The sequence below is a fragment of the Argentina anserina genome, chromosome 3, assembly GCF_933775445.1.
Source record: "Argentina anserina chromosome 3, drPotAnse1.1, whole genome shotgun sequence".
NCBI lineage: Eukaryota > Viridiplantae > Streptophyta > Magnoliopsida > Rosales > Rosaceae > Argentina > Argentina anserina.
The window spans coordinates 17,202,806-17,226,528 of NC_065874.1; the positions used below are offsets into that span (position 1 = coordinate 17,202,806).

The 23,723-nt window shown below is 37.9% G+C and overlaps 3 protein-coding genes across 3 annotated transcripts; 2 read left to right on the forward strand and 1 right to left on the reverse strand.

Annotated features, from left to right (window-relative positions):
• Window positions 1-4,353: 4,353 nt before the first annotated feature.
• LOC126789005 (uncharacterized) lies at window positions 4,354-7,786 on the forward strand. Its single transcript, XM_050515048.1, has 4 exons — window positions 4,354-4,640; window positions 6,131-6,201; window positions 7,122-7,208; window positions 7,281-7,786. Exons 1-4 carry the CDS (start codon window positions 4,505-4,507, stop codon window positions 7,560-7,562), a joined length of 576 nt encoding a protein of 191 aa, XP_050371005.1. The 5' UTR covers window positions 4,354-4,504; the 3' UTR covers window positions 7,563-7,786.
• An 8,099-nt stretch (window positions 7,787-15,885) lies between these two features.
• LOC126788993 (probable methyltransferase At1g27930) lies at window positions 15,886-16,728 on the reverse strand. Its single transcript, XM_050515037.1, has one exon. It carries the CDS (start codon window positions 16,726-16,728, stop codon window positions 15,886-15,888), a length of 843 nt encoding a protein of 280 aa, XP_050370994.1.
• A 5,301-nt stretch (window positions 16,729-22,029) lies between these two features.
• Window positions 22,030-23,617, forward strand: LOC126787181 (increased DNA methylation 1-like). Its single transcript, XM_050513104.1, has one exon. The coding sequence runs from the start codon at window positions 22,052-22,054 to the stop codon at window positions 23,615-23,617; it is 1,566 nt and encodes a 521-aa protein (XP_050369061.1). The 5' UTR covers window positions 22,030-22,051.
• The last annotated feature ends 106 nt before the right edge of the window (window positions 23,618-23,723 follow it).

Consider the following 23,723-nt stretch of genomic DNA (forward strand, 5'->3'; position numbering starts at 1 on the left):
CTGCATGCAACATCATTACATATCTCCATGCAAAAATCGGCAGGTTAGTACCTATAACCAAGTCCGAGCTCTGCTAGATCGTACAGTGAATGAACATGAGGAATAATATGTTCAACGACGATCCCAGTAGATATGCAAAACGAAATCATCAAAGTCGTGGGGGTGAACTCTCCAATGGTATCCATTCAAATAGATTTGAGAGGATAGGAAGGGTGGTGAGCCCTTAGGATGATAATCATAGCTAAAAACTTTAGCGAATGCAGCGTTTCTTGTGGAAAGCAAAACGACGTGTGACCAACGCGTCGATGCTCTTAACCTATACCATAAAAATACCGAAAAATGTCCGCATTCGGTTGGATAGGGTCCACTAATGTCACCTTAAATACTTCGGAAGAATGGAATGTTCTCGGTTGGAGCCTTATCAAATAAGGACTTTCTTGAAATCTAGCAAAAGAACAAGCTTTGCAAAATGAGCGATGGGCATCAGAGATACCATGGAGGCATTAGAAAACACGGGAGGCATCACAAGCTCCTGCGAAGGAGGGGATGCCGCCACCGACGGCCTTAATGCCATGGAGCCGCCTAAATAGGCAGGCTCGGCCTCACCGTGCATGGCACGGATAGGCTCGGCCTCACCGTGTGGAGCATGGGTGAGGTGGTCCTCCAATCGCTTCGTGAACATGAAAAATAGATGATAATGTGAATTTCAAAGAACTCGAATCATCATATCTTGTTCAAAATGACCAAAAATGATCATGTCAAAACCGAGAAGACAGTAAAACCGAACCCATGATTAAAAGAATCTTGAGTTACATAAAGCTACTGCTGCAGGAAAGCAAAACTATGTCTGCAGGCTAACAAAGCTACTGTCGAAGCTTGAAAAAGATACTGTCAATGACTGACAGATTTATTCCTCTCCATTCTTAACACAAATATCAAGATGAAAATCCATCATTGGCATGTATGGCCTTTAAAACTTAGTAAGGCACGAAGATATACAACACAATCTCCGCATGAGATCCGTAAAACAACTACCTGCGCCGTAGGACAGTGTGGGTGGTTACGCAATTAGCAAGACACTCGATTTCACGGAGGACATTCTCAAAATGAAGATTAAGAGAGTCAACGACGCGGTGAACTTCTCTACACAATACGCCGTATGATATTGTAAGAGAGGGGATTGAAACAAATGGCAATCCCATCGAATGTATCACATGGCAATAGAACTACATTCTTCAACTTAAGAGTTGGAAAAACATGGTATTAGAGCAGTTGAATACCAAAAAATTACGGTGGAAAACCTTCCATTTGGTGCGGGTGGTCACCAATAATAATAAAATCATTTGAGCTATGAAACGACTTGGAGAAAACCGGAAAATTAACCGGAAAACCATGTCAATATAACTCAAAACCGGGTGAAATTTGGACTGGGAAAACGTGGCAGCAAGAACTGCTAAAATATGCGGAAAACATGACGAGAAACGACGGAAAAAAAAATCGTCGGAAGTCGGCGGCACCGATTGTCGGAAAACTGGCCGGCGGCAGCCGGAGCTGGCCGGTATGGAAGCCGTAACTTCAGGTCCGACAGGGAACGCCGTCCAGAACCGGATGGCGATGCCGGAAACGCCGGAAAATGGTTGGAAGGCGGCGAATACGTCGGTAAAATGCCGGAAAACGTTCCGGAAACGCCGGAACAGTAACCGGGAAAAACGACGTCAATTTTGACGTTCCGAGGTCCGTTTTCCAAATTTGAAGGTCTAAAATCACAATGTAGTGCTATTGGGGTCCCATGTAACCCAAAAGCGGCCAATTTAAAAACCACGAGAGTTGCAAACGTTGACCATGCATGCTAAGCCAAGGCAAATAAAATTCTCACGAGTCCAAGAAAGACGAGAAATTTTATAGAATATGCCAATATTTAATACAGCACAACCAAACTTCCAATTCCAATAGACGACTTAAGCTAAAGTCGAGCAAGAAACATGGCAATGCCAATCGTCATACTTGAAAAATAGTAAGCAGAAAACATAGTCAAAATAGAGTGACTAATCAAAAGTCCGTAGCAACAAAATCTTGCATATCGGATTGGGCGGAGCCTTAGCCTGAGACTAAAAAATGTGCTTACTTGAGAATGGAAATGTTACGTTTCCATCTCCAAAATTCCCTCAAGAAATAGATAAAGGTGCCAAAAATGGCATGCATTTCTTGGATGTGGAGTATGCATCAAGGTCAACTCTGATAATACAACGTCATAGACGTTCATTAAATCACTTGAAGTGTGTCCCATATAATTCGTTATTTTTGGGATCTTTTGTCAGCAAATAGTGCTGATTCAGAGTAATGAATCAACTCAAATAAATGAGTACGTAGACCTTGGGATTCTCGTTTATAGACATGAGTTTAAGAGAACTCAAACATTCAAATAACAGTCGCGATGGCGACGCATCCATAAGAAACGAGGGTTGTATAGGTTTCGAATAATCGAAACTATTCAAGTATGTAACCGGAATTAGAAGGGTTGTGATGTATATGGTCACAAAATAATCGATGCATATCGGCGATTCTCATGATCGCACCCAAAACAGCGGTGCACTCAGGCGACCACACGAAATCGATATCTTCTTTTTTAAATAATAACGTGACTCCCCCAGGACCGTCACACGAAAAACGTCGACCAAGAGGGGAATCATATCCCTCTTTGGTCTCATCAGCGTTATAAGAAAGGCCGGAAAAGAAGACATGAAAAAAGGCTAATAGCGCCCGATAATTTATATATATATATGTTCAAATGCAGCAACTTTAAGAAAAACATACTTGTTGGTCTGCCAAATAGACTGCATATAAGTAAATTGCTCTGCAAATCGATCGTCATGCATGAAGTTGCTTGTTGAATTCCTTTTTCGATCTTCGTCCGATGACATAAAAATCTTGGGAGGATACGATCGAAATCGTATGCAGATGGCAAAAGTATCGTCCATCTCGGCATGAATGTCATCACCATAATACGACGAGTAATGATTTTTACCTATACGAGCACGTGAAATATCGTTAGAAATAAAAACGTGCCAATGAACATTTAAATAATGAAATAGGAAAAAGGAAAAGGAAAAGAAAATATAGTATGAAGCCCAAAGGGCTATTGTGCTCGGCAAGCCATAGGCCCAAAAGGGTAGAGAAGACGGGAGTAGCTTCTCTTGAGCGAAGAGTTTGCTTGTGCAGTTCGCGTTTCTTGCGTATATATGCGGGAGGAGCAATTTTGAATCCTCTGATGCGGGGTCTTACGGGGCAAAAAGATGTTTTTGCGGAGCGAATGCGGAAGAGACCCTGCGGGGCTGCGGAGGCTGCATGCAGGGGCAGCAGAGGGGGTCGCAGGTGCTGCAGGGCAGAATCTGCGTGCGGGGCTGGCTGCGTGCGGGGCTGCATGCAGCTGCGATGCGGATCTGCAGGGGTGCGTGCAGGGGCAGCGAGCAGGGCCTGCAGGGGCTGCGATGCGGGGGCAGGGGTGCGTGCAGGGGCAGCGTGCAGGGCTGTGTGCGTGCGTGCAGGGGCTGCGATGCGGGGGCTGTAGGGGTGCGTGCAGGGGCAGCGTGCGGGGATGCGGGGCAGCGGGGGGGGGGGGGGGGCTGCAACAACGGCGAGCAGGGGCTGCGCCGACGAGGAGATGCCGGAGGCCGGAGACGACGGTGGCCGGCGGTGGAGAAGAGAAAAAATTTCTAGGGCTCTAAAAGTTCAGGGTTTAGGGCAACGTGTTGATAACGTGTTTCAGGATGAATAAATTGTGTATTATTGAATGATATAGGGGCCTATATATAGACATTACAAAACCACAATCCCGTAGGATTCGGAGTCCTAATCTATTACGGAGATGCTAATCTATCTCCTAACAGGAAACCTATTAGGCTAAGACACACATAAGGGTAGAATAGTAATTCTCCCGGAACAATGTATGATTTATCAAGTCTAATAAATTTTTAGTCAGTTTGGTGAATTTGTGAGAATTTTGAAGGAAAAGAGATAGGAAATAAATTTTTTTATGTATAGACCATTTTGTCTTTCTAAATACATGTCATATCATCAATTTACCGTAGAAATTAACGTAGATACCATATTGATTAACTGTGAAATAGTTCAGATACCATTTTAGTTAATAAAAATTCGTAATTGCAAAAAAATACATTTCACAATACCTCACGTATCATTTTGAATATTTTCCCTCTAAATAAACGGGCTCTTATTTTTTTCTGCCGGTCAAAATATTAAGTCCTTTACTTGAATAGTAAATATGTAAAACAACATTTCGGGTTTTGAACGACGTCGTGTCGTTGGTAGACGGCATTTCACTTTCACCTTATCTGGACCTTTCTTCGTTCCGCTACTCCTTGTTGTTTCCGACTGCGTAGCAAAGTGTTCAAAAACCCTAAACCTTCCAAGTCCCAACCTCAGCGTTTCAGGGTTTGGGTTTTCACACCCCCTGAATCTATTCGAACCAGTTGAGACAATAAGAATGCACAAGAACGAGGGAGGAGGCGGCAGACCAATGGGTCGAAACAATCAAAACAAAGACAACAAGGAACAAGAATTGGACTCCAACGACCTCAGAATGGACATGAGGGACATCTACAAGCGTATTGAGCTCTTGGGTACATGCTCAACTCACCCTTTCCTTTTCACTTTCAATAAATTCCTGTGTCTTGTGTTGGTAGATGTTTCTGTTCACACATTAGTTTCTGAGTTTGTAGAAGCTTCTAGGGTTCAGTCGAATCGAACTATGAATCCGGGTCACTAACAACTAGACAGGAGACAATCTAGTTGGATTGCAGCAAGCATGTGTTGTAAGGAATTTGTCTTATTGTTTCACAGCAAGTTGAGACTTTGACCATACTGTTGAGTTCAAAACTCTGATTAGATGAAGTTGGAACCAGAGCTATAGAGCGATCTTTATAAATGGAAATGTCATTGGTCTAGTTAGGGATCATGAACAGATTAATTTTGGTCTTTGTTTTTCTGTTTTTTTTTTAAACATCCATAAATGTCAGCTTATAATAAGGTTTTGGAAGAGGGGTCATGCTTCTCTCGTTGTGAATTATCAAGTTAGAAAACAGAATTTCTACTAATATTGGATCTAAGAGTCAAATTTAATAAAGGCAATGTTCTTATAGTGATATATGTTGGAGGCTCCTTCTCTATGTGGAGTTCTTTTTACCATGTCCACTTCTCTATCTCTTATAAGCAACTTGGCACTATATATTCGTAAACGAGAATGCAAAGATTGTTTCCTAATCTTTTTGCAACCTTATATATGTACGATTGAAAATAGTATTGCAATAGCCGATCCATAATGGGATGACAAAGTGTGTCCTAATTTTATGACCTGATTCACTATTTGTCTATTTCAGTACTTCTTATCGTAGTAGGTTGTGCCTCTTCAGTTTTTGAGCCAATAAATAATGATCATATGTAATAGTCGCTATAATTTTAGCTGTAGAACACTACACGGATGAGAAGAGAATATATATGTTACTGCTATTGGGAAATTTGTGCTCACCTGCATTGGCACATAACAGAGTAACACCCTCACAATCATAAGTATTCATACATATTATAATTTAGTTTCTTTGTGGATCTTTAGATGGCATCTGTGCTATTGAACCAGTAAAAGTGTGGAGGGCCTAGCAACAATAGGCTTCCCTGTTCTATTCATGCCTCGCAACAATAAGTATGTGTAGGCTTAGTTTCAGTTCGTGTAGGTACTAACAGATTCCGTCTGTGTGTGTTGTTTTTGAAAAGGATCAAGTTCTATTAGAGAATCTTACAGGATGCTTGCTCAGTCCGTTTTCCTGCAAAAATTAGAAAGTCAGAAGCCACAGCTATAATTCTGGTCTTCAGGACTCCTATATGATGGGGAATGCTCCTTACAAGCTGATCACGCCACATATTACCAACTTTGAATCACAGCTATTTATGAATTAGTCCACAAAGGCCTGAGTACATTTTTCAGGATGGATTGATGAAAGCTATATGTAAAAGTAATTAGATAGAAAAACTCCATATGTTTACATAAATGCATCGGGTGCCTTTTTTTTATCTATTTTCATGGTAGATTAGTAATTTCATCTTTTGTGCATTTCAGGCTCTTCTCATATGACGTGGAAGGAGAAGAAGGAGTTGGAGAATAAGAAGGTGGTTGCTCTAGGTGGAAAGGTACAATTGTAACTCTTATGTTATGCAGATCATGTAATGCACCAATAAGGTGATAAACGGGCAATTTTTACTAAGATATGGTTTCACTTGGAAAGTGATTCCTGTGGGAGATATTCATTGTTTGATTGCTTTGAAGCTTGTATGTATAAGTTGTTTCAGGATGCGAGGTTGAAGTTAGTGTTCCTATGTTTTTGTCAGTTATTTTTTAGATATCATCTCCCCTTTGTGGAGTGAAAAAACTGAGGTTCTAGAGTTTACTGCATTACAAGTTCAGGATTTGGTCAGAGAGCGTGGTACAGTTTCAAGGGACAAAAAATTAAAAGAGCAAGTCATATATTTTTTTTTTGGGAAAAAGAAATATAGGCTATAAATGAAGATATTTTTCACATTCTTGTAATATAATGGGGAGTTGTGAACTGAGGCCTAAATGGGCTGATGAAGTTTATGTTTTCTGCACTGCTGAGTTCCCTGGGTGGACTCTCCTTTGATGCTTCAACTGGCTTTATTTGTGAAATTAAGTTTTCTTTTGTAACATATCAATTTTAATGTCACCGGATGGAATCTGATTTAATTAATTATATCAACGAGAACAATCAGCTAGTTTTAGCTTTGCTTGGTTTACAGTGCAGTCTCTTTATATTTTTTTGGTGCAACTACTGGAGCCGGATGAAAAGAAACTTTCATGTCCGATTTCGAACTCTTTGGTTTACTGCAATGTTTGTTTTACTGCATTATGTTGTCCTTTCTAACATAATATGTAAGTGAAATCATGCTTCATGTCGCATGATCCTCATGGGAAATATTGATTAGAAATGGTCGTTTGTTGGTGCTAACTGCTAAGTAATACCATTTTACTTCACCTATAGCTGCGTGGTGTTTTAACATTTCTAAGCATTTATGTTTGCTTGGTCTTGAAACAGCCTCCAAAGAAGCAGAGACTACCTCTAAGTATAGCAAGAGTTGTCATGAAGAAACAGAAGGACAGGGAGCAAAAGCAGCTACAAGAGGTGATTATTCTCTTCTATGATCCTTTTATGATTGTTGCAAGCTTGGTCAACTTGAACTAACTCTAACTACAGAATGTCATTCTTGGACGTTTTGGAGGAAAATCTGGAGGTGGTTCGAAAAGATCTGTAGAGAAGCGAAGGCCTGAGGACAGTGTTCTAAGAGCAAGTGAAGGTTATTTCAAAAATGGTGTACTTGATGTGAAGCATTTGTTGCGTCCAACATCATCCAGAGACAGGGATGCTGGTTCTCATGTGAACTTGACAGGTCCAAAAAAGGGCGGTCGAAAGAAGGGTGGTGGAAAGAAGGGAGGTGGGAAGAACAAAGGTAAGAAGGGTGGTAAGAAACGCCGTTAATTCATAAAGATAGACAATCTTTTTTCAAACATGAGAAAAAGATAAAATGTGAATCTATTGGCATTGAATAGTGCTATTTACCCAGAGAGTTCAGCTTGGAAGTAGTTGTACTAAGATCAGTTGTTACCATAGAGTTGGAGCTCTTTATATGTTTTGCTCTTTTCTTCCTTTCATTTCAAGTGACCCGATATTGCATACATACAATTTGTACTTCTGTCCGTTAATTTTTTTTTTCCAATAAGAAAAATGATGTTAATTAAAGCACTGTCATTGTTTGTCATCTTAGAGATATGAAATAAAACAGCTAAGAGCACATAAGAGATAGCTCAAATATCACTAATGCCTCAAGTTTATTTCAAAGGTTTTGTTTTAGTTAGGGTTGTAAATGGTTATAAAACTGCCAAAAATAACTGGAACTGTAAATTGAACCGTGTTATTTAAATGGTTCGGTTTTTGTGTTTTTGAAGGTAGGAACATAAGGAACCGGACCATTTGGAACTGTAACGGTTCCGGTTCTTTAATGATTTTTCGGTTCCAAACGGTTCTTAACAGTTCCCGTTTTCTATTCAATTAACATTTTTCCATTCAAATAACATTTGACAATATGAATTTTTCTTGAACTCAGTGAGTAAACCAAAGAAAAGAAAACAAGAAAATTGCAGCCATTTTGATCAAATAGTTAAATTGAAGCATGGAATAAAGCATAGTTGCAAATTACAAATCAACAAAGTAGCAAAGTTCTAACAGATAACATAAAAATAAGCTTGCAATCAAGTGCTCCAATGAGTCCAATCTACTCGTCAGCCTCCATGAATATAGTCACTAAGTCACTTACTGCATAGCAAATTAGTAACAGAGCATTTGAGGTCTTAATCATGCTCAAATATAGCATGTACGTAGCAATAGAGTGCCCATTACTCGTCTAAATTATCATTATCTAACAACTATATTCCAAAAACACGTAGTTCCATATGCTCTCCATTGCTAAGGCCTGCACCGAATTCAACACATTGATATTAGGAACAGTAAATCATCAATTCAAAACATATAATTCTAGCAAAACCAATATTAGATAAAAGAGTTTTTTTCACCAACAGTCCCTCAACTCTGGTGTACCTACCAATGTGATACCTCAACTCTTAATCGTACCAATGTGATACCCAGACTCTAGTATTGCTATCATTGAAGTACTTCCGTTAGTTTTTTTAAACTTTTCCGTTATCTTGGTGACGTGGCAGGTACGTGAGGCCCACAAAGAGGGTTAAAAGACAAAATTAACCTCATCTGAGATGAGCAATGTTTTTCCCGCCCTTTACCTTGAGAAAGACACCCAACAATTCCAATTTTGGCGCCAATTTTCTCTCTCTACTCCTTAATTTGTGTCTCTTATTTAAACTAAAGAACTACCGCCAACCAGTCGACCACAATCTGATAAAACCCTAGATCAATCTCATTTTCTATTTTTACCCTAGCACTTGTTAAACTAACAAAATAAATATATAAATTTATATGGAACATCTCATTTCCACAATCTCATAAGAATATAAAAACACATAACTTAACGAAATTCAAATACATGTTTAAGTACCATTAGTTGCCACCTTTTATGTTGATCTGCCATGATTTTTGCTTGTAAGAACTAATGGTACATGTAGTTGAATTTCGTTAAGTTATGTGTTTCTATATTCTTATGAGATTGTGGAAATGAGATGTTCCATATAAATTTATATATTTATTCTGTTAGTTTAACAAGTGCTAGGGTAAAAATAGAAAATGAGATTGATCTAGGTTTTATCATATTGTGGTTGACTGGTTGGCGGTAGTTCTTTAGTTTAGATATTAGACACAAATTAAGGAGTATGGAGTGAAAATTGGCGCCAAAATTGGAATTGTTGGGTGTCTTTCTAAAGGTAAAGGGCGGGAAAAACATTGCTCCTCTCAGATGAGGTTAATTTTGTCTTTTAACCCTCTTTGTGGGCCTCACGTACCTGCCACGTCACCAAGATAACGGAAAAGTTGAAAAAAAATGAGTGAAGTACTTCAATGATAGCAATACTAGAGTCTGGGTATCACATTGGTACGATTAAGAGTTGAGGTATCATATTGGTAGGTACACCAGAATTAAGGGACTGTTGGTGAAAAAAACTCTAGATAAAACGGTAGAGTACTTGGCATTCATGATAACTCTCTAGCAATAAAACAAAAGCTGGTGTCAAATCATTCAACAACAATGGTCCAAAATTGATTCCACAATATCCAGGAAGAACTATCGAATTAGACATATTCGATCAAACCCAAAATTAGATAGAGCAAGTCTGAAACAAATAGTGCACTTACCAACCCAAAATAAGATGGATTCGATTCGAAGCTCAGTGAGCGAATGATTCAAAGTGTCATCAAATGATTTGTGAGGTTTGAGAGAAGAGAATTGATGGGTCTGGATTTGATTATGGGTTTGACCGTACGAGTATCTGAGAGAAGAGGTCGAAGAGGGTCTGAAAGGTTTGCGCGGCTGTGTTGTAGTGAAGACTTCATTACCCTAACTCATGGAAATCTAACGGTCAATAATACACTAGTAAAAATCCAACGGTTCTAATGAATTTTATCAACTACAACCAAACTGAACCGTTTATGTTTAATACGGTTGAATTTTACTAATCTGAGTATTTTTTTCTCGCCGGAACCGAACTGAACTGGGCTTAAATAGTTCGGTTTCAACGGTTCCTTCAAGAACCGGGACCGATTAACAGCCCTAGTTTGTGCCCAATACAAGAATATGAGACAAAATGCCGAGTACATTATAAGATTCCTCGACCTCCTTAGAATCGTGGAAACACGAAGAATTTTGTAGGTGTTGGTTATACACTACAAAAAAACTTAGTAAAATGTACATTTAAATGTGGCTTCAATGTGCCTAATACCTATGTGGCCAACCCCCTAAAATTTTACAAATCCCCCTAAATGTGGCTTGTTAATTAATAAGTCACAAAAATTATTAACAAGCCACTTTTAGGGGGATTCATGAAATTTTAGGGGATTGGCCACATGGGTATTAGGCACATTGAAGCCACATTTAAATGTGTCTTTTGCTAAGTTTTTTTGTTGTGATATCATCAAATCCCATACCATAGCAACTAATGTCATTTTCACAATTCAAACATTATTGATAGATCGTTTTATTAAAACGTCTATAATAAACTCTGTAAAACATCATCGTTAGTATAGAATAAGCAGGGATCGTTCTTTCCGGGGAATTGAAGGGAACTCTAAACTTTTAGTGTTAACAAATAATGGGGGGTTTGAGATTGATTATTAACTACTAAAATAAAACCTAAATTATTATTTACACGATCGACTTCTCTTTAACAAACTTAAACCAAATTTACATTACACCACATAATTACAAGTTCGAACCTATCATGCATTCTAATTCAACCAATTACATACTTTTTAGACACCAATACAATTAGAGCCTTAGGGATCATCTAATCGTGCAAGATTTCAATTAACATTTAGATTGACTTAGGGCCTAATCTAAATTTGTATGCAATCGAATTCAATAACACTTAGAGTAGAAATCAAACAAGATTACATTTAAGCACCAAATCTTTGTTGGAGACATGTTTCATGTATGGCGTCACCCACCATGGTTTCACATGCAAATTTCCAGAATTTTTACCACTTTTAATCAACACAAATCGAACTTACTTAGGGCATGATTTGATTTGTGTCAATATGGTTGATGAATCTAGCACTCAAACACAATCTTAGGAAATGCATCCAAGCACTAAATTCATATGCACATATCTGAAAATTATCTAAAAGTATGAGAAAGATGATTATAACACAACAATAGAAATACAAACTCATTAATTATAGAAAACCATCAATTCGGCAAAGATCCAAAAATCCAATAAAACAATCTGAAAATTCTAAAACAAATACAAAACCAATATTTCCACATAAATAACAACTTACAATCTTCATAGACAAAGAATTGTAGATTAACACAAATAGACGAAGTCATGAAGATGAGTTGCGAGAATCACACGTTGTAGGAACCTTGGAGGTGTGTCTTCAATAGTGAAACTCGGTGGAGATGATGATAGTTTTGGGGTGGACGGCTTGGCTAATTTTTGAGGGAAATTTATGGTGGTGTTTTGGTATAGTTTTGGCTCTTGAATGCTAATAAGAAGTGATCTTATTTGAGAGATGAAGCCATGTATATATAGAGGAAAGAATGAGGGTAGTTGCATCTTTCCTCATATTATAATACAATGCTTTAATCCCTTAAATCATGCCATGTTTTGTTTCTTAAAACATGCCATGTTTTATTCCCTAAAACATGCCATGTTTTATTCCCTAAAACATGCCATGTTTTATTCCCTAAAACATGCCATGTTTTATTCCCTAAAACATGCAATGTTTTATGCCTTTAATGATCATCTTTAATTGTTGCATGACTTGGCTCCATCTCTTTTTCTTTAATTATCTCTTCAATCAAATCTGAAAATAAGAAAATAAAATTATAAGTAAGAGATAATTAGTTTCAAAACCTAACAAGAATTCCTAGTCAAACTAGGACTCTAGACAAATTATGCGTTTTTAACTCATGTAAGCACAAAAATGCATCCAATACCGCTCAAGACTCTTACTACGACTTAATGACTCAATAGTACAACAATAAGGGCTAAGCAAAGTACAAATTGAGGTAAAAACATGTTAAAAACGTCGCACAAAGTGCTCCTATCACATATGTTGTAAATTGTTGGATGTCATAGGTTGGGAGACGTAGAACTTCTCTAAGAAGAGGATTGATCAACAAGCAATGTCCATCATCGCAGGCCATGCATAACAAATTGTAGAAAACAAAATTTATTCCGTAGTCTACCGAGGTACTGCTTTTCGTGGAATGAGTGAATGCATATTCGCCTCTTGTTAGGGTGGTACTGCCATCATATCTCAGTGATTGCAAAGTTGCAGAAGTCTCTTCTCTGCGGAAATGACTTGTATAAAGGAATCACAGAAGTTGAGTTACTTGAACATGGCTGCTGTTGCCGGCAATGAGTGAAAGTGTGTGCTGCCTAACGAAAGAGAGGCCGTCAACCGTGTTTAACAAGGTCTTGGATACACATCGGATGCGAAACAGTGAATCTACCGGCAGTCTCAAAAGAATTTGCACCACCATTTCGATGGGTAGATCCATTGCACTATTGCCTCCTCAATTTTTCACACCTCACCATTTCCATGTTTCCCAAAGAAGCTGGCTAGGTTACGTATCAGATGGCTTGACCAATTTTCACGAGCTATTTATACGCTTGATTCTTTTTCATTAGCAAGTCCTGTCTCCAATTCTCATTAGAACTGGAAAAAAACCAAACCCTAGGAGGGAAGCAGTTGTAATCCTATAGGACTCGGTGACCAAGCAAATAAAAAGTAAGGGTTATTCTTCGATCTAACTGCTGTTTCCACCATTAATTACGTGATCGGGCCTCGATTAAATGGGTGCATATAAGGATCTTTGTTTTATAATTTGTTATTTTTAGGGCTGGGCACGGGCCCGGTCCGGACTTTTTTTTAGGACCCGGGCCCGGCCCGGTTGTAGTGTGACGGGCCGGGTTTTTTTCTAAGAAAATCAAGGCCCGTGTAAAACCCGGCCCGGGTCAATTAATTGCAAGGCCCGGGTAAAACCTGGACCGGTAACATCCGGGCCGAGCCCGCCCGGTTTTCCGGGCCTAACTCTGTTTTTGGCTAGTTGGCGGCGAATCGGCAGTGCGAGGCAACGACAATGGGAATAATGAGATTAGAATTAGTTAAGTTTAAGGTTATTTGGTTATGTTCCAGTGTCATTGTATCTATTCTATAAGTTTATGATCACTTACGAAAGCCAATTACATAATAACACCTAATGTCTCGGGTTTCCGGGTTTTTTTTTTAAGATTTGAAGGCCCGGGACCGGCCCGGACATAATAAAGCCCAGCCCGTTTATCACATATGAGCCCGGCAAAAAACCCGGCCCACCCGGACGGGCCCGGCGGTCCGGTCCGGGTTTTTTTTCTTCTTCCGGCTTTTTGCCCAGCCCTAGTTATTTTAATATTTAGATTGGATCGATGAGATCAATGTGATACATATGATATATTAGTTCATATTCAGAGTGAAGCTTTACTCTGAAATTAAAGAGTGAAGTTTCAATTTTGGCACACTTTTCGGTTAAATTTTTTCATCATAAGTGATTCAATATTGTATGTTATTCAAATGATCTCTATAAAATTTCATCCAATTCGGTTATTGTTAAGGTATTGAAATTATATTAAATCAATTAACGAATTAAAATTATTCAACGTAAACCGTTCATGTAAATCTCAATTTTGAAAGCTCAAACCATTGTCAAATTGGATGAAACTAAGATGATCTTAAATAACATACCTAAATATTGAATCACTTGTGATGAAGAAATTTGACCGAAAAGTAAGTTAAAATTAGAACTTTACTCTGTAATTTCATAGTGAACTTTCACTCTGGATAGAGAATATATATATATATATATATATATATCTTATATTCGTGTTTTCCCCCTAATGCTTTTCATTGTGTTTACTTAACATTTTTCTAGTTCTTCTTCATTGAAACTCTTGCGCTGAATCGTAATGAATTACAATCCTATCAACCAAACATATAATCAACGTACTGCTGCATGCCTCTAGAAATAAGTTTTCTTCTCCACCCAAGAAAGTGTTGGGATCTCTCTCTTTTTTTAATTTTTTTTTAATTTTTGTTGTTGTTGCTTTGTTAACAAATTTAGCAAAATCAAATACAATTTATGAGAAATTTAGTTGCTTTGTTAACAAATTCAGCATTCTAATCAGATACATGTCCAATAATAAGACCCCTCCATACAAATTAAATGGGAGCTATACTAGTTCTTAAAATTATAAAAGCAAATCTAAAATAACATTTATGTCACCTACCCACAGCCAGTAAACTTGGAATGAAATCTCCCTCCACACAAGTTTTTACCAAATCTCTCTCTAATGAAATCCAAGTTTTTAAAATGTAGACAAAGATGGATGAACGTTAATGGTTCCCAAATCTGTTAATAATGAATCTTCATATCAACATCGTCATGTAGGTAGTAGATATTAACAGTATATAAACATGAAAAGCAAGGGCATGCAGACAAGCAAAGATTCATATCAAGCATCCTTTGCTATACTCAAACACTAGTTATCTGAAAAATGGAGGAAATACAGGTAGTCATCATAGGTGCTGGTCCTGCTGGTCTAGCAACCTCTGCATGTCTTAACCGCCTCAATATCTCAAGTATCCTACTCTTTTTAAAAAAAAAAATAGGGCAAACTGTTTTTAATTTATTGAAATCAAACTAACAAAGTAGGGGGACAAAATAACATGACCTCCTATGTCTGATAAACTCAAACAAAGAGGATAAACAAAAGCTCAATCCGACATGTGTACACCCACCAATGTAAAACCATATATATAAAAAACTCTTAGCAAATAGCAAACCATCAGCCAATAAACCCTTAATTAAAGGATGTGATGAAACTGGTAGCATTGGCAGACAGTTGTGAGATACCAAGAATAGAGAAAATAGACATATCGTGATGCTTTTTGTAAGATGAAAACAATGCAGAGCAGACTCTCTGAACAATTCCAAAAGATGACGTTGGGCTTCCAACACATTAAAAATCTTACATTCGAAACGCACCAGATTCCTAGTGATCCAAATAAACCAAATTAGATTACAGGAGACTAGAAACCAAAGTCGACATTTAGGTTTTGGGAACGCTGAAACATCAACATCATTAAACACTTCATCAAGGGTACCCCAAGGCAAGAATGAATGAGAAAATAGAAGGCAAACCCATTTCCATAAAGCCACAATTTCAGAACAATGCAAAAGAAGATGTGTACCCGATTCCGCATGACTTACACAAAATGAGCAATGAGATGGAAGTGAAAAACCTCGCTGTTGTAAAACATCATCAGTTAGTAAACGGCCACGAAGAGCCTTCTAAATAATAAGAGTTTTGTGGGGTTGAATTGCTTTATTCCAAATCACTTTACCCCAGTCGTTATGCTTATCATGATTTGAGAAGAAAACAACAGCTTTTTTTGTTGTTAGGATCTCTCATGTTCACTGCAAATACATCCCTACTGAGTACTAAAATCATCATTATTCTACGTACTCCTAACCAAACCAAGAAAATAATGTAATCTAATATATCTATTATGTCACAATGCATGACCTATTACATACCAGCCCTAATTAAAATGCATCTTTTTAGCGAGGACAAAATAACAATTAGCAAAAACTTGCATTGTTTGTATCGCTGACATCAACGGAGGACGGAATCACAAAATGCCAGAGCCTCCCCACGGCGTTCACAAGGTACTTACGGCATAGAAACTCCTCTGCAAAAGCCTTCTCCACCTTTCGATCAACATCATGCAAGAACACGTGCGTTGATCCCGGCCCTTGCCTTCTCCTGGCCATGACCGCCGCCGAGAATATAACCCCCATCCGACCAGGCGCCTCCGCAAACCAACCCTGAGGCCCATCGATCATGATCAAGTCCCACTCCCTCTCATACACCTCGTCCGGTAGGTTGCTCAATGCCAACCTGCATTGTTTGTTGCCACGCAGCACTGCGTCGGAGGACATGCACGTTGCGTCGGATTTATACGACATGAGCAAATCGTCCGCCTGCTTCAGCTGCGTGCGGTAGCTCACGGGCACGGCACGCAGCTGCGGAGCATCCTTCAAGACTTTTTTGACACACTTAGGGTCCTCCTCGAGGAACAATGTCGTGCCTCGTGGGTTGAATGAAGCCCACATCAGTGAGTCGTGGCCGAGACCAAATACAAGGAAGTTGCAGGGAGCTCGTGATTTCAAGACCTCGAAGCAGAGGCTGATCTCATTCTTGGATTGTTGCGGTGTTGTTCGGGATGTGGCGTAATGGAGAATCGCCTGTAGTTCAACCGGTGTGGGGGTGTGATCGTCCTTGCCAAAAATGGGTAAAGAGCAAATGAATGAGTTTCCATTTTCGGTGAGGCTGGAGATGAACAGAGCAGCACCGATGAAGAAAACCAAAACTGCAGCTAGCAGGCCTGTCTTCTCCGACGTTCGAATATTCCGATACTTCATCTCATATATACAGGCACAAATGATAGAAAGAAAATGATAAAAGAAAAAAATGTGGAATGTTGGATAAGCTAGAAGACAGTTATGGTAGACAAAGATTTAGGGAGAGTTTTTTGGGGGGTTTTTGACTCTGCTTCGTATAGGAGACATTGATATTATTGCATGCATGTTCCCAGTTGCATCCAGGTTTACGAAGGGAAGGATACAGATTAATCCACTCTTGGTTGACAAACTTGGTAACGTTTTGTGATGGCTACTCATTCTACGACTCCTGGGACTGACTTGATCACCGTTCCATGCGGTCTTGTTGTTACTGCACGTCCAATCTAAGTACTACTTTAGTTTAAAAAGTACGTGTTGCAAGGCAACAGACTTGATTTGGTCATAGTTTTCCTCATTTAGTTTGTGTTGATGGAGAGAAGACCGCAATTTGAGAAAAATATGTGTTTTACCACTAAATTAAACAAGCTACACTTGTAACGTGTTACTTTTGATGGACGGAATAGAAAGAAGAGAATTAATTGGTAAAGCCACATTTGGTTAATTTTGTGAATTACTAGACGAAAGAATGGATTTCGATGCTATGTTGGCTTTCTTTTGCAGTTTCATAATCAATATGTTTGTAATGTGGAAACGATGGTGGAGTTGGAGGCCATTTCTGGTTACACAAAACGGGGTCTAGAATCAATGTCATCCGGAGTATCAATTATCAAAGATGCATGGGAACTTCTGATAGAATACAAAAGCCAGGAGACTGATCAATACCACGCTTTGCCAAAGTGTTTGAAACAAGTTTTGTAAAAAAAAGAAAAAAAAACGTCTCCTTCAATTGTCTGAAGCTGATTATTTACTCAAGGACGGTTTCCAGTCTTCAAGCGTTCAAAGGTATATATGCTACTTCATGAAGATGAGGGCTGAAATGAAAAGTGCTGGACTCCCATTGTTATCGTGTATTTGAGCCACGTTTACTTTGGGTGAAAGAGAATTAATCAGTTTGGGAGTCATTCTCATTCCGGGTTGAAATGTTGTTTACTAAATTATGGGGGAATCAAATATATGTGGGGCCCAGTGTTAGATCGGGATTCATTCTTCCTTTTTCATTCTGGGTTAAGAGGTTTGTATTGAATTTGATTCACCCCTGAATAAAATTTATTTCCTATTTTACCCTTATAACATGAAATTTTAATAAAATTGTCCATGTCAAGGCCCTACAACTAAAAACAATTTAAGAGGGTATTATTGTAATCGAAAAGAGTTATGATTCATACTTCATTCTTCATTCCACATATCAAGTAAACATACAAATCGGAGACTCAGAGAATCCTTCTCTCCCAATCTCATTCTCCTCAATCTCATTCATGTTTAGTAAACATGCCCTTGATGAAAACTAGGGGTATTTAGATATACACCCATTTAGGTATACATGTTTTACTTAAACCCACCTCTTCATTTTACACCAAACCCTATTTATTAGTTTAATTATTAATTTAAAAAAATTATTTTGGACGTGGATAACAAAACCTAATTTCACAAATATATACTAGACATGTCATGAACCCAAATGAAAAACCACAATCGTGATTCCATGCTAATTTACCACATCCTAATAAAAAAATGTTGAGATTATTCCATGATTAAAGCTCAATTTATTACTACCTTCATTACAGGTAATTTTTATTATTACTAAAATTACATAATACTTGTTTGACTCCATCATACTTGTTATAATATACATGACTAATAGGAGTCCCTTGATGATATACTTAACCTCTAGGAGTTGGGTAAAATAAGAAAATACTTATAAGAAAAACAATATTATCTATGAAAAAATGAGTATCTTATGATGAGACACTTTTAACATAAGAAAATGTACCTATAAGGAAGATGACATTGTCTTGTTTAATTATACCTATAAGGAAGACAACATTATCTAGAAATAAGAAAATATACATATACGAAAGACAATATAATCTAGAAAAAAGATGACCAGTACCTTACAATGAGAAACATTTAGTATAAGAAAATACACCTATAAGGAAGACAACATTATCTAGGAATAAGAAATTATACCTATAAGAAAGACAATATAATCTAGAAAAAATATGTCAAGTACCTTACGATGAAGAACTTTTAGCATAAAAAATATACCTATAAGAAAGACAACATTGTCTTATTTAAATATACCTATAAGGAAGACAATATTATCTAGAAAGAAGATGAAGAACTTTTAGCATAACGTATAAAATACTTACCAGATTATGTTATATTTCTTGATCTCATATCTCCCAATTTTTTCTTCTCTTTCAATAATCTTTCTTCAACTATGACTTGGAGAGTAGGCGAGAAGTACCATGCATGATTGTTATCCTCTCGCATCTCTCGTTCTCAATATTATGCGGTAACATTTGGTTTCATTGAGAAAAATATGTATGAAATTCTTTCAAAAAAGACTATCTTCATATAAGAAAGATAAGAACTACAAATTTGTGCTAGAAACAAAATGAGCATATATATATAGAATGTGTGTTCATGTCAACAACATAAAATAAGGATTATATAAAGAAACAAAAATTGATTAGTGGTAACTACTTATCTATGAGATTTTTTTTCTTTTTCAACCAGAAGGGCAAAAACAATGAAGCCAGTCAAAACTAAAAAAGAAATTTATAAAACCTTATAAAGAATGTTGAAATAATTAATTGAGGGTAGATTAAAAAAAAAAGAAGGGAGTGAGTTTATAGGAAAATAGGCTTCCAGATAGGTCTATGACTAATTATCACTGAAAACTAGGCACTGTTCTATAGCTATTGGCAATTAGAACCTGGGGGGGGGGGGTTATTCTTTTGGGTTGATCTATTAATTTTCCTTTTGGTTGACAGTTTGGCCATAATTTGTCAAATTTGAAGTAATACGTTAAAGTGAGATACAAAACTCAGCAGCATAACATCTGGGCATCCTGAACACTTCTACGCAGTAATTGATAAATGATAATCCAGATTGTCAAATCTAGTGAAGCACTCTAGCAGCTAACTAAATAGTCACCATAAGGAGGGTTCAAACACCAGACTACATGGGAGAAAATTATGGACCTGGAAATTCAAATTCTATGGTGATGAAATAAATAAGAGACTTATAAATTGGTCTACCAAGAGACCTGAGTTTTCAGGACATTTTAAGGCAGTGCTCAGGGTTGTTTTCACTTGATTAATCTACACAATCAATATTCCAGTAGCAGGTTTGCAGAAAGCATAAATGGCACACTCAGAGTTAGATATAAAATAAAAAACCGCTGACCAGGCAGATGGACAATATAAGGAAAGAAACAAGCTTGATCTTCCAGTGCCAAGAAGACCTTTCAAGAAGACCTTTAGTAACGCCTACACACAGTAAAATGAAAACATTAGAGCAGCAATTTTAAGGGAAAAATTTGTTGTACGCAGCTGTATGCATGGCATATAGCAATTTTCTGCTAAAACTTTTACTCCACATCCATCATGCATTTCACGTGGTCCTTCATTTTGCCTACAAAACTCTGCTATACAAAATTCTGTTGTATGTTATACATGTATGTACAGCATATGAACCCAATTTTAAGGAGCAAAAGAGACAAAGATCAAGCTTACACAGTTCACATAAAGAAAATAAAATCCTATAGGAGGCTAAAAACAACAAGAAGTCCACATCAAAATAATGTGATTGTAAAAAAAGGGTGATGGTGATAACCCACACACATACCCCACAAATGCTGCTTCATCGCCGTTCTCAATCCCAACCCGGAAACGACGTCGTTTCTTTTCGACCAACGAATTGAGGAATTTGGGCATTTAAGGGCTGAGATTGGATTCGGGATTACTGTGCGTTTCCATCCATTCTTGCTCTCTACTCTATTTCCCTCACTCTGTTATTTACTGGCTTTGTCAGTTTCCCTGTAAAAAAGTTATCGATAATCAAATCAGTCAAGTACGACTACGTCACCTCGCCATCTGCTTCCCCTAGAGTTTGGCCTTTTCAAGCTATATCCATTTCAACTTTTTTTTTTTTCAATTCAACTCATTATAGTATCCCGTTCACTTATATTATTATAGTTTTTAGGAAAAAACAATAACCTTAATTCATGATCGAAGTGTCCAATGAGTTCGGACACATACTGATCCAATTATGACGGACAAGAACAACGAAATATTCACATACTAAATCTATAATACGCAGCAAAGAAAAAACAAAGATTTAAAGAAATGAAGAATAAAAGAAGAAAATTAGAACACAAATTGACAGCTCCGTACAAATGCCAATAAGAGCCAAGAAACTCGGTCGATCGCAAGTTGAGTATCAAGTTCAATTAGAAATTTATAATTCTCTTAACTACACAGCAACAAATCGGATAAAAAAGAAAAACTCAAACGAATAGAGAAACCAAGATAACACAGATTGGACAACTTGGTACAAAATATCAATCAAAGCCAAGACGCTCGGTCATGCCGAGTATTGAGGTTCAATTATAAATTTATAATTCTCTTTATTACACGCCAATGAAAAAGAACAAATTTTATTAAAAAACACTAGGCCAAGTATCGGGTTGACTTATAAATAATATCTCTTTTAGTGCAACTCAGCCTCTGTTTTAAATATTGAGTATATCGGTGATATTTAAAAAATGATACGATATCACCCATATTTGTTGAATATATCGATTTACGATCAAATATCGGACAAACTCTGATATATCGGTTAAATATTGGTCAAACTCTGATTTTGTTTTAATTTTTTAATTTTAAATATTTATTTCCTCTTTTAAAAAAAATTGTATTTTGTTTTATTTATATATTTCTAATTTTTATATATTTTGTTTTTTTTTAAATATATATAATGAATTTCGAGCCTAAAAAATCATTTTTAAACACTTATATTTATTATTAGGTGTCATTTGTGTATTTTAATTATCAAAAAATTAAGTATTTATTTTCTTTAGTATCATTTCTTTAGTTTATTTGGTAAATTTTGAAATATAATTTTATAAATTTTATTTAAAATAAATAAATCAGATAAAATTGATATATATATATATATATATCGATATATCTCTTAACCAATACGATACCGATTAACGATATTTAGACCATTGTCGATACTAAGCAACCGTACAAGTGACACTCTTTTAAATAAACTTAAAATATTTCCTAAAATCTTAACCCCCAACGAAATAGGACTCATTCTAGCTGCCTATATATTCGGAAACACCACCAAGTCGGTTCACTCTGAAACACCCAGCTCCACCGCTCGCCCCAATTCCCGTGTTTTAGGCTTCGTCGCCAAGAAACCAAGAAACATGAAGAACAAGAACAAGAAGCGCGACGCCGCCTCTCCTCCTCTGTTCGTCAAACCCCAACTCTGCCCGGAAGCAATTCACCAATGGGCCAACACCGTCGGCAAGATCAGCCTCTCTGATCTGACCGAAAAGGCCAGAGGCCACCTCTCCGCATTGGGTTGGAAGTTCTGGTACAAGCACAAGTCCAACGACAAGATGGAGTTGCGCTACCAATCCCCCACCGGAAAAGTCTTCTACTCTCTTCGGACGGCCTGCAAGGCCTGCGTTGAAGAAGCCCAAGAAGCCAACAAAGGATTGCCGACCCTAAACCCTAAGGCCGCCCCGCCTATTGTTGATGACGGCGACGACTTGAAAGTAGCGTCTTCTCCTGGTAAGCCTAGGAGACCACCAAAGAGGAAGAAGTTAGAAGAGCCGGGTCGGAGTTCGAAGCCGAAAAGGGGCAAGGTTCTTGCGGATTTGAAGAGATTGAGAGATGAGAAGAAGAGGAGTAGGAGTAATGGGGATGTTGAGATGAGGTCTAGTGATGACAAGAACCACGATGAGTGCAGTGTGTGTTGTTATGGAGGCGAGTTGATTCTCTGTGATAGGTGTCCCTCTGCTTATCATATAGGGTGTGTTGGTTTGGGTGAGGTGGGAGATGGGGATTGGTTCTGTCCTTCTTGCTGCTGCGGGGTTTGCGGTGTCGGAATATTGGAGGATCATGTTGTGTGTGAGCAATGCAGGCAGAGGTGTCATATTGGGTGTGTGGGAGAGTTAAGGGAAGCTAAGGTGGGTGTGGATGGGAAGCTGTTTTGTAGTTGGAAATGTGAAGATGTGTATTTGGGGGTTGATAACATTTTGGGGAAGGTGATTGTGGTTGGTGAGGATAACCTCACTTGGACTTTGCTTAAGTCTGCTTCAGCTTATGATGTGGATAATTTAACCAAGAACTGCAGGCAGCATAAATTGGCTGTGGAGGTGATGCTCGAGTGTTTTGAGCCGAGTGTGGATCCTTGCACGAAGAGTGATGTTGCTCATGATGTGATTTTCATTAGGCAGAAGAGGTTTCGAGGGTTTTACACTGCGGTTTTGGAGAGGAATGAGGAGGTGATTAGTGCTGCTACGGTGAGGGTTTACAGCAAGCTGGGGGAAGTGCCGCTTGTGGGGACTAAGTTTAAGCACAGGAGACTTGGTATGTGTCGGATTTTGATGAGTGAACTAGAGAAACAGCTGAGGAAGTTGGGAGTTGAGAAGCTGGTTTTGCCTTCTGCTCAAAATTCACTGGAGGCTTGGACTAGACTTGGGTTTTCGAAGATGACAACAGACGAGACTTTGAGCTTGCTGAAGTATAAACTGTGGAATTTCCAAGACACTATCATGTGCCATAAGCTATTGAAGCAGCCAACGATTAGTACTGAATCTGAGTGGTCTCCTGCTGTTGATATTTCTACAGTAACGCAAGTCCCGGAAAATGATGCAACTGAAGAGGCATGTACCATAGATATTGATTATGATTTCTTGTTCGAGGATGATTGTAAATTCTCGCAATGGTACAAATCTGGATCAAAAAAGATTGTGGCTCTTTAATATGACCGACTGCTGAAAAATAGCTGTAGTTTTGTTGATAATGAGTATGTATTAAGTATTAACTGTTTATTTCAAGAAACTTGAATCAGAACTTCTAGATTTATTG

What these genes read in the sequence shown, in the direction of transcription:
- LOC126789005 (XM_050515048.1), top strand. Translation starts at nt 4,505, where the DNA reads ATGCACAAGAACGAGGGAGGAGGCGGCAGACCAATGGGTCGAAACAAT. An exon ending in CAAGCGTATTGAGCTCTTGG is followed by an intron (nt 4,641 to 6,130) that starts GTACATGCTCAA and finishes TGTGCATTTCAG; the next exon opens with GCTCTTCTCATATGACGTGG. An exon ending in TGGTTGCTCTAGGTGGAAAG is followed by an intron (nt 6,202 to 7,121) that starts GTACAATTGTAA and finishes GTCTTGAAACAG; the next exon opens with CCTCCAAAGAAGCAGAGACT.
- LOC126788993 (XM_050515037.1), bottom strand. Translation starts at nt 16,728, where the DNA reads ATGAAGTATCGGAATATTCGAACGTCGGAGAAGACAGGCCTGCTAGCT.
- LOC126787181 (XM_050513104.1), top strand. Translation starts at nt 22,052, where the DNA reads ATGAAGAACAAGAACAAGAAGCGCGACGCCGCCTCTCCTCCTCTGTTC.